We start from the raw sequence: 11792 nt of genomic DNA on the forward strand, positions 1-11792 counted from the left end.
GATGGCATGGACTACACTTTGTGTGTGTGTAAAAAACACTTACCATAAACAAGATGCTATTTGTTGAATGTACACTTCAAGCACATAGTATCTACCACTATTTACATTCAGCATAAATTTATTCGACATTTCTTACACAATACTTTTTTATAATTCACTTCATGCTTTAGTGCAAAGGTATTTGTGTCCCCAGCAATTGGACAAGATTAAGTTACCATTCTAAGATATACAATGCCAAGCAACACATTTATTGTGCAATGATTTCACTGTTTGCAAGACCAACTAATTCAAAAACATTCATCAGATGTTTCACAATCATAATAACAACAGTGTTGTTGCAGACATTGGTAGTGTTATTGTTAATAGCGTGGTTTATCGACCACATACAGTACCATTCAATAATAACAACAACATGCTAACGATGCTAGCAGCACAAGCCCAGCTGACCTTACAACATAATCTGCGTTTCTATTCAAGGCATAGTTTCCTAATACTTTATAAATGTAGGATACTTTCACGGTGATGTTTGCATGTACGATGTTTTGATGAAGAGCTGCTACTCACCAACTGCATGCATGATCTTCTGCTCGGAGGAGAGTCGCGTCGAGCGCTCCGATTGGACAAGTGAGTGCACGCGCACCTGAAAACAGCCAATCACGTGTCAGATCCCAGTTTTTAAAGTTCGGTTTCTTAATGAAGCGTTGGATATCCATCAGTGTCATAGATAGATAGATAGATAGATAGAGAGAGAGAGAGAGAGAGAGAGAGAGAGAGAGAGAGAGAGACAGACAGACAGATTGAAGATGGCTAAGGACTCAGCTGCTCGGATTGAGTTGGGCAGGTCATTCCACCAGGAGGGAACATTTAATGTAAGTCCATAAAAGTGACATCATCATTTATTATTATTATCACTGGCAACATCTCACACTGCCTAAGGTCACAAAACGTTTCCTGATAATGTTCGGGGTTCAGACACACTCTCTCTGTTTAAATCTAGATTAAAAACACACCTCTTTCGCCAAGCATTCGAATAATGTATCTCTTAAATTGTGACTGCAGTTGTATCTGATCAAATGCACATTATCATTCTTTAGTTTGGGTTAAACTAATAAATTTTACTTGGAACAGCAGCTGCGTTAATATTATGTCTCTATTTGTTTCTCTGTTTTACACAAGCTCCAGTCTGGATCCAGAACACCTGAGAAGAGATGATGTTGACCCTCAGAAGACCTCAGATGATGCTAACACTGAATCAACAATCAGAACTAACAAATATTGCTACTAACTATGCAGTCACATTATAATTGCTGTTAATAATGTTCATCGTCTGGTTGACTATCTTGTATTATTTTTTTCTGAAAATTCCTGTCATATGCACATAAACTGACAGTCACCACTTATAAGCTACTACTAAATATTGTTGAAACTTAATTTTCTGTGAAGTTGCTTTGCAATGTGTGGCGAGTGGGGCGGGGCCGAGAGGCGTGGGAACGAGGAGTGAGGCCAGGTGCGTGGAGATGAGCTACACCTGCACCCCACCGCCAGTATCGAGTCCCACGTAGGAGATGGAAGGATATAAAACTGGAGTGACGACCGTGAAGGACGAGAGAGGACCAGGCCTGGGACATTATTTTATGTTTGCTTTTTATTTTGAGCGCACCAGTCGTCCGTGAGGGGCTGGTGCGCTGTTTTGTGTTTATTTTTCAATTATTAAAGTGTTTTGATTGTGCGCCGGTTCCCACCTCCTTCTTCCCGATGATTACAAAGGTCGTATCGTTACACAATGATTTGTATCGCAAAAAGCACTATACAAATAAACTTGAATTGAATTATTATAAAGTGTGACTAGTACCTTTGAATAAATAGCACCCTGCCTAATGCAAAGACTCCATTTAACAAATTTCATTCTGCAAAAATTTAAGTATTGCACTAGACAAGACACGCAAAACAGATTTATATTCACATGAGAAATGATTTCTAGAAAAAAAATCACCGCAAGATGGCGAATTTGATGTCACTGCTTTTAATCAATCACAAATATCAATCAATTTAGCAAATCACAGAAAAATTTAAAAAAATAAAAGAACTCTTAAATAATAACTTTAGTGTCACTAGACTAAAAACATACCATAAATAAAACTTCTTAGTCTATACAACTAAACAGCATTAACATCTTGTACGTAAAATGTAATGCACAACATCAACTTCTCAAACAAACAACTAATAATAGTATTCTCTCAGTCTGGTAAAGATAAAGATGACAGCAGCCGAGACAGTTCCAGAGAAGATCTTCACGATAACCAAGATCTCTCCAGCTGTTTTAGCTCTAAAGCCCAACCGATCCAGCAGCGTTTCTCTGTCTGCCTGAACCCAGCGGAGACAGACGGGACGCTCTGGAGTTCAGAGCCGAGCACTCGGAGCCATTGGCTCTGGAGGACTCTGAGGCTGTGGACTGAGGACTGACTGAGAGAGCGCCTCCGTCGGCCCGCTGCTTCCTCGAAGAGTACGAGGACTCTGGGCTCCTCCCAGGGGCCTCAAACTCAAGCGGCTCCTGTAAAGATGGGGAGGCACGACACAAGCCGACTGGACTCAGAGGCCGGGGAACGTCTTCAGTGTGAGCAGGAGGTTCTGAATGAGTCCGGGATTCAGCTTGAGCGATGTCTGCCATCTGTGTGGTGATTAGAGAAATGAGCATAATATAATAAATATTAAAAATCAATCAAGAAATACACTACTATTTAAAAGTTTGGGGTTGAAAGCTTTATTATTGTTTTCCAAAAATGTCTCCTCTGCTCACTAAGGCTGCAGTTCTTTGATGAAAAAAAAAAAGAATTAAAACAATTATAAATAACTCTTTTCTATTTTAATATATTGTAAAATATAATTTATTCCTGTAATCAAAGTGTCACATGATCCTTCAGAAGTCATTCTAATATGCTGATTTGCTGTGCAAAAAAACATTACTTGATTATTTGAAATAGAAACATTTTGTAATAAATGTTTTTCCAGCTGTTTTTCCATCAATGTAATACATCCTTGCTGAATATAATATAATTATATATATTAGTGCTTTAAAACTATGAATCGCATCCAAGTTAAAAGTTTTTGTTCATATAACATATGCATATATACTATGTATATTAATGTATAGATAAATTCAAACACATGCATGTATATATTTGAGAAAAATATATTATGTTTATATATTAATATATAAGAATATAAACATATAAATGTGTACACATGTAAATACTTTCAAAATATATACTGCATGTTTGTGTATTTATATACACATTATATATATACTCCGTACACATATATATTACGTAAACAAAAACGTTTATTTTGTATGCGATTAAATATAAATATATATATATATATATATATATATATATATATATATATATATATATATATATATATATATATATATATATATATACATACATACACTCAATATATTGCATTTAGTAATTTATAATTAATTTACATAAACATGAAGAAAAATATTTATTTGTATTTTAAAAATCTAACTGACCCCAAAATTTTAAATAGTAGTTAATAAATCATAAAACAAATCAACAAACAAACAAATAAATAAAATAATTTTTTCTCTCTCTCTTATTTCTACTCACTGCTAAACTCTCCCTCCTCTCCTCATTTTCTTGGCTGACGTGTGTCCTCTCTGTTGAGGAGAGCTGAGGATGCCCCAGAAGCCCAAAGTCTGACTGGTCTATTCCTGCCATAGATGCAAACTGGCCAAGCCTAACAAACAGCCAAGTATCAAATTGCCAATGAAAGTTTTGAAGTTTCACAGTATAGCATCAAGACTTGATGAAACAGTAATGCATAAATCATTCAGCAGATATTAGTCAGATGTGAGATCAGACAGACCCAGCGTCTTTCAGCAGATCTAGGAACGCGTGGAATTTTTGGAAGGAGGATTCGATGCTTTCTAGCACATGTTCATCCTCCAGAACAGAGGTGCTGAGATGGGCTTCAGACAGCGATTGATTCAGACGCCGCAAACGCTCATTCTCCAGCTCCAGCTGCAGGAAGAGACAGGTTAATACACAGCCACGTAACTTTTCATTTCACAAGCAGAAGAACTGGGGAGACTTGCACCTCCACCAGACGAGAGCTGGTTTTGAGTCTGTTGTTCCTCTCCTCTGCCAGCCTCAGACGACACTCTTCCAGCGCCACCTGTGTGTGAAGAGAGGAACTGCATACACAGTGGCACCAAACCATTTAACATCTCATACATTTAAGCCATGCTAAAATATATATATATATATATATATATATATATATATATATATATATATATATATATAAATAACAACAATTATTCTGATTGTCATTACATTAGATTACAAAATATCAAAATCTTATGTCACTGTAAACTACTTCTTTAACTTTGAGCTTGTTTTTTTTTTGTTATAATCACAATAAAACTGCAACTTTTTGTCATAATATAGTTTATCTTCAATACTTTTCATTAAATTACATTAGTCATTTTCCAGCTGTCCTAGTTTTCAAACTATGGAAAGAAATCATAAAAATGAGAATGACATGATTATTATACTATAAACAGAAGCCATTACAATATTTCTTGAATGAACATTATTTATATATTTTACCCCCAATTCAAATAATTTAGTTTAGTTTAGTTTTTTTAGGTTGGTGTGCTTGTTTACAGCAGTGTGACTGAAGAGCTTGAGATTCATGCTGCATTAAGAAAACAATAAAAAGGTGTGCATTTCCAATCAACTGGGGATTTTGTCAAATTATGCAACGTGTTTTTTATTATTCAGGTGCATTTAAAATACATGCAATGCTAACCGTAAAATTAGCTTTACTAAATAGTTTTAAACTTTACAAAAAAAACTCAAAAAAAAAAACTCAAGCTTCCTCATTCAGTAAACACATGAGAGAGAACAACTGGACAGACGGTTACTGCGGCACCTGTAATCGATTATTCTCTCGCTCTAGTCGTCTGAACTGGCAGCTTGTGATTTTCTCCAGAGGACCCGGTTCTTCTGCACCATCCACCTCCTCGGACTCTGACTCCGACTCAACGGTTACCCGCACAGAGGTGGCGTTCTGATGAAGAAACACATCATGACATCCTCAACACAGGATGATGAATACGGAAAAAAAATTCATACGAACATTTCAGACTCCGTGTGCAAGGACCATAACACTACAACTAAAGAGTTTTTAAAAATGTGACGTAACTTTCAAGTCGGTGTACTAAATATATAATAGTCGAAATTGAGCAAAAACACAGTCCTTACTTGAAAACTGTGGTCTGTCAGCCCATCAGCCTGTGATGCACCTCTTTATGGACACAGAGAGACACATTCACGCATCTTATTGACTTGAATGGAAAAGCAGAAGGATTGAATTGCTTCTAAAACTGTCTGAAATCTATCCTATAATTGATATCACAAACATCTTAGTGCTTACCTTTGTAAGCCAGCCCGTGCAGCGGTGCGCCATGGGACGTACCCCACTGAACCCGGCCGAGGAGGCCTCCACACAGAGTTCAAAGACGACGACGACCGGCGAGATCCTGCAGAGAACGGCCTTTAAATGGTCCAAAAGAACCTACAGAACAATACAAATAGCCAAAATACTGCACATACCAATTCGATATGTAGCTTTTCCTGCATTCTTCCTCCTCGACTGGCGTGATTGATCAAGAGTGCTTTTGGGAGAAGGAGGTTTAAGCCACAGATACTGAAACACAACACAGCGACGATGAGTCGATGAAGCCAGAATCCAACCAACTAGGACACATAAACATGCAAAAGTTGTCTGACCTGCGAGTCATGGCTTTTAGTGTTCATGAGGACCTTTTTCAGCACAGCCTTCACCACATTATTATCTAAGAGACAAATGACAAAACAATGTGATATAGAGGTCCGCCTTGCTGTCTCACAGAGCAACTGCTGATCAGGTGCCTTTAGCATTTCGTTCATTAAGAATATTACAGTAACATAAAACCGCATTCAAAAAAAATAAATAATATAATACCATTCAAAAGTTTGTAAGAAATCAGTAAAAAAAAATATTACTAGTACTATTCTTCTTGTTCTTCTAATAAAAAATCTTTCTGACCACAGACTATTGAATGGTAGTGTAGTGCTGATCTGGAGTAGTCATGTATCAATGCTTTGGATCGATTACCGACAAGCGGGTTTCTCCTGATATCAAGAACACACAGAGTGGAATTGGAATGAAGCATCTGCTCTAGAACTCGAGCTCCTTCGTTGGAGATCCCACAGCGCTGCAGGTCCACCGCTAGGGGAATATAACACGGGAATGTGGGTGTCTTCGAGCTCCTGCTATACAGTACATGTACGTGTTTGTGTGGAAGAGTGACTTGTCAAACCTTTGACCCACAGGTCCTCTGCAAGCTCGCGGGAGAGTGCCGTCACTCCTCGGTCTCCGATCAGGATGTTGTCGTTGAGAGTGATTCTGCGCAGTCCGCTCATTGCTTCAAACTCTGCTTTCCTGTAGCGCAAAGTCTCCACCCATGCCGTGCTATGCCGTCTCATTGCCTGGTGCTAAACCACAGATGAGCCTCATCAGTCTGAGGGGGTTCTTACTTTTTATCATGACATTTAAAGCAGATCTCTTTTTTTTTTCACAGGTAATTCTTTTGGAGGATATGAACTTCCAGGAATGAATAATGTTAACAAATGTTCACTTGTACCTTTATGATGTTCGCCATATGCTCCGCTCCCTGCCAGGTGATATTACAGGAAGTGAAATCCACTGTCTTAATCACTGAGGAATATTTGACACTCTGACAGATGACTGAATGACAGAATCATATATCAGAAAGAAACGTTTCTGCATTAATAACTCAAACATACAATATTCAGCACATTCAAAAATATATGCATACAACATTTGCACGTGCTTTTCACAGATAATCAATGACATGAATGAATGAAATGTTATAATCTGTGTGATGATTTTAACTCACCTTCCAAACCTTGATCAGCGATTGGACAGTGTGCTAAAGACAGATACTCCAATGACACACTCTTGGCTAAACCCTAAGAGAATTTACAATGTTAATTAAACAATACATAATAGGATTTAAATAAAAACACAATAAAAAGCAAAAAAAAAAAAAAAAAGGGTCAATGAAATAAAAATGAAACAAGTGAAAAATAAAACAAATCAATAGAAAAATAAATACAACAAATAAAACATTAAAACAAAAATGAATGAGGCTTTAATATAAAATAAAATATATAATAAAAGAAAACTTAAAAAATAATAAAATACATAAAAACCTCAGAAATAAAACAACCAAAATAAACAAATAATTTAAACAAAACACTTAAATAAAGCAAATTAAAAAGTAGAAAAAAGAATAATAGATTAATTTTAAAAAAGAAGTCCATCCATCCAAACATTCACACATTATAATCATTATACATTATATAACCATTCACACATTATAAACAATATAATCATTATCAAAGAGAGAGGCTTTATGATTCACTCCACCTTTGTGAGAGCCGTGAGGTCCCTCTCTCTCAGTGGCAAACCGTGCAGCTGAAGGGTCTTTAGGCTGCTTGACTCACACAGGCACTTTTGCACAGCCTTGCACAACTGCAAAGTCATATTCTTGGAATAAATCACAGGGGTCTTCTTCTTACTATGAGACCTGGAAGAACCTGAGAAGATAAAGACACTCCATCATCATAAGACTTACTACACTGACGAGTTTTGCTGAACCAGCTCAGACAGCTTTCTCAGCTAAAACACAGCCACACAATATGTTTCTTTGCAATTTAATTTCAATGACTTTGCAATGTAATTAAATTAGAACAACAGCTCGGCTGTACAAATGTTCTAGATGGCATGCTGTACATTACATAACATGAATTTCCAACATATTTTGTGCACTATAACAGATAAAACAGATACTGTGTATGGAAAGCCGTTTTAACATTGATTCTATAAGCCATACTAGTATCTATATTCATGGTACTAGTACTTATTATTTAAATACTAGTATCTTTTACATTAACTACTAGCACTTATTCATTAGGTACTAGTGCTTATTCTTTAGGTACTAGTGCATTTGTAAAGTTAGTAGTACTCATTCATTAGATACTAGTTCTTGTTTATTAGATACTGGTACTTATTCCAATAGGAACTAGTATTTAAAGGCAGGGTAGGTAAAAAATGTATAAACAACTTTCTTCCAAATTCGTATAAACTTTATATATCAATGCATAATTAAAATGTAAGTACTCTGATGAAAAGAGTATAAAAATCGAGTGACTCTAGACTGTTTAATCTATATTAAACACAGCTCATTATTTCCATTCGGGACGAAACATAGGATTGGCTTAGGCGACTGTCACTCTCTCGCAACCATGGCAACCACACTTTTGCCACACATGACCTGCCCACTTGCGCGCGTAAGTTTGATTTGAGGAATTCAAGAGGCACGGATCCTAGGAATACCAAAACAATTGTAGAGAAACAGCAAGCAAAATTCACAGTACCGGCCTATGCAGTTAGTGAAGGCAAACCAGGCAAAAAAAGGAAGACAGTGACAGTACAAGAAAAGGCAATGAACAAAAAGTCTTTGGATAAACAAAGAAATAAAACGTGCGTTAATATCGGCGTGGCTTTTCAGCGATGCGAGAACTGAGGGAACTCAAGGGGCTGAAAAGTGACTCCTTGATGGCTTTATTTCTGCTGGACAGGTAAATCTTTATTTTCTTAAATAATCTATTATTATCTTTTATTTTAATTATGTATTGATATATAAATAAAGTTTAAACAAATTTGGAAAAAAAGTTTTTTTTATATGTTTTTTACCTACCCTGCCTTTAATTTTACTTCTTAAGAAAAAAATGTACTTTTACTTATTGTTTTAGTTACTAGTGACGTTTTAGACCATAGATATTCTGAACTTAATAGATACTAGTACTTTTTAAATTTGCATTTCTGTCCAGTAATGTAATCGTATGTTGATTATTAATTAGCCAGCTATTAACAAATAAATAAGTACCTAATAAATAAATAAGCACTAGCATCACTAGTAGTTAATGAATAGGTACTAATACTTAATGGAAAATATAATAGTATCTAAAAAATAAGTATTATTAAATGTTAAATTAGATACTAGTGAAGTTTAGAGATTAAATGTTAAATGGCTTGCCATATACTACTGTCACTTGTCTGTTAACTAACTTTGAGCTCCAGTGCTGGTGAGGTGGCAGCTCTTCAAAGCAACATGCTGGAGGTGTTTGTTGATGGCCAAGGCTGACAGGATGGGCGTCCAGTCCGTCAGACTGATGTGATCAGGGTTAAACTCTAACATCCCCCGACTCAGGCTGGCTTTCACTGCACGGACAGGAGCTGATCCTTGAGCCGCACACACGTGATCATAGTAACCTTCAAAATCCTGAGCGCCTCTCCGACGGATCTGTGCTGGTTCTAGCATCATGCAACCTAAGACAAATAATGGAAAAATTTAAGATCTGCTGTCGCATCTAAAAGATGTAGGTTCCCACAAGTGACAAACCATGAACTATGACTATTGTGTACTAGATAAAGGCATGGAAATACAAAGTGTGCTTTGTAATAATGTCCAATTAAACTTTTTATCTTTAACTTGTTTTTATAATATGTTTTAATGATCTTTTGTCATGCTTTTTTATATATATATATATATATATATATATATATATATATATATATATATATATATATATATAGGCTATACTAATGCACATGTAATGTACTTGATCATAATTTTTTACTCTTGTGCGTTATTCAAGTTAATACATTTCATTGTAATTAATGGCAAATGCAAAAATATTACAAATGTGTAATTACACATATTTAAATAAATGAAACAAATTTCAACTGAAATGAAAACAATTAGTAATTATTAAATTGCATATAATGACGTACTTAAGTGGTTCAAAAAGCACTCAAGTAAACTACCTGTATTTAATATAAATGTAAAGTATAATACAATTCTTTTAATTTTAAATAACATGCATTTAAGAGCCCAAAAAAATTAATTCAGTTTGCACAAAAAGTATTATTTGCATAATAAATGCTCTTTTTAAAGGTATAGTGATGTGTATTTATTTTGCCAACCACAGAAGAGATTATTAACGCTCAAATGTTTCACAGGTAAGTTAACAGTTACATTAGCACAAACAGAGAGACAATGATCCATTGTCATGTGGAATTAAAATATAACGTTAATTAAATGAAATGAGTGCAGAAAGCGTCCACTTTAACCTCTGGTGGTCACACCAGGGAGTATTGTATTGTAATAAATCTACTGTAAATCACTTCAAGAATGAAACCACCAGCTAAACGAAACATTATAATACATAAGGCCTGTCTCTGCTGACAAGAAAACAATTCTCACTTACTCTTTAGATCCTGATCGCTGAAGGCTTAACTCACATAGAAATGCAAATACACTCCAAAATAAAATGTATATAGCTAATCTGACCAGGATATTCGTCACATTTCCACCTTTGATAGTTTTTTTTTTTGTATTATGTGCACGCGCACCTGCAATAACAATAATGAATCTGGTGTTGTCTAAGCTACAGCAAGCGGTTTAAAGCTGATTTAGGCTTTTCCTTTAAAAGGGTTAAACGCTTGGTAGCTGTTTGTTAGTGCTGTTGTCGTGGTTTCTACTCTAGAGACTGAAAACACACCCAGCGTGTCAAAACAAACCGCGGCGGTTTGAAAGAGAGGCAGCGTCTCGTTCTGCGCGTCAAACTCCATCTGCGCTTCTGCGCTCAGCGCCACCTGCTGGCGGGAGTCAGCACAGCGTCTCTTAAAGGGCCAGCTTATGAAGAAATACAAAACAACAACTCGCTTTTCTGTTGTTTGAATGTTGTTTGGAGTATGGTATGCTGTATCCGTCCAATTTGATCAATTATAGATAGCAAACTGCTAGTTATTCAGAAATCAGTATGGTTGCATCAGAACAACAGTGCTATTGTAGAAAGGAAAGTGGAAAGTCTTTTTTACGAGAGCAGCAACTTAAAATGTTTGATTTCTTTAGAGTTCTTCGCAGTTTTGGTTCTTGGTGTTGGTTTAAAAGCATGGAAATAAGAAGATGCCCCATTCCTGACTCTCTATATGTATTCTGAGTCCCTTCATTTTTACTTGGAAAGTAGTTGCAAATGTTTTCCTTGCTTGCTTTGACTACAGCAAGCAAAAAGGACAGAGTTTTGCCTAAATCCAGACCTTTCTACGTAGAAAGCTCTCTTTAATTGTGTACAGCATGGTTTGACCTTTTAGTCTTTCCAAGCAAATATTTATTTATTTTTATTATTTTTTCATTTTAAATATCAGTATCAGAAACAACTCTTCCGTCTCTGCTCTTAGAAAAGCCTTGTCTTGTACCCTCATATCACAATATGCTGTGATGTGTGTGGGGTCAGTTTACATTTAAACATAATCTATGCTAGAAGACAATTCAGGTTCCATCATAAAATCTCTAAATGGATTATGTCTCTCAGTAATGCAAACTGAACTGATCTTACCGCCATAAATCAATGAAAAAATCTATAAAATAATAAGGAAAAATATATATTAGACACCATTCTAGAAACAAAGCAAATAAATTCAGCACTGACACAGCATTCAGCACCTGTCTGAAATGAATGATTATGATTATGAATGATTATAACCAGATCAACTTGTCCAAAATCGTTCTCAGACATTAGACAAATTATACTATAAAATTATTCATTTTACATGCAACCAAT

At 35.7% G+C, this 11792-nt stretch overlaps 1 protein-coding gene across 1 annotated transcript; it reads right to left on the minus strand.

The window, feature by feature from the left end:
• Positions 1-2007: 2007 nt before the first annotated feature.
• On the minus strand, positions 2008-10788 carry cep78 (centrosomal protein 78). The gene is made up of 16 exons (XM_026269694.1): positions 10437-10788; positions 9235-9495; positions 7531-7700; positions 6998-7070; positions 6722-6825; positions 6398-6572; positions 6193-6306; positions 5826-5890; positions 5649-5742; positions 5470-5575; positions 5298-5340; positions 4966-5103; positions 4126-4203; positions 3895-4049; positions 3636-3765; positions 2008-2668 (listed from the first exon to the last, which is right to left on the minus strand). The coding sequence occupies exons 2-16, from the start codon at positions 9488-9490 to the stop codon at positions 2327-2329; spliced, it is 2043 nt and encodes a 680-aa protein (XP_026125479.1). The 5' UTR covers positions 9491-9495; positions 10437-10788; the 3' UTR covers positions 2008-2326.
• Between the last annotated feature and the right edge of the window lie 1004 nt (positions 10789-11792).

Source organism: Carassius auratus, chromosome 8 (genome assembly GCF_003368295.1).
Source record: "Carassius auratus strain Wakin chromosome 8, ASM336829v1, whole genome shotgun sequence".
Classification (NCBI taxonomy): Eukaryota; Metazoa; Chordata; class Actinopteri; order Cypriniformes; family Cyprinidae; genus Carassius; species Carassius auratus.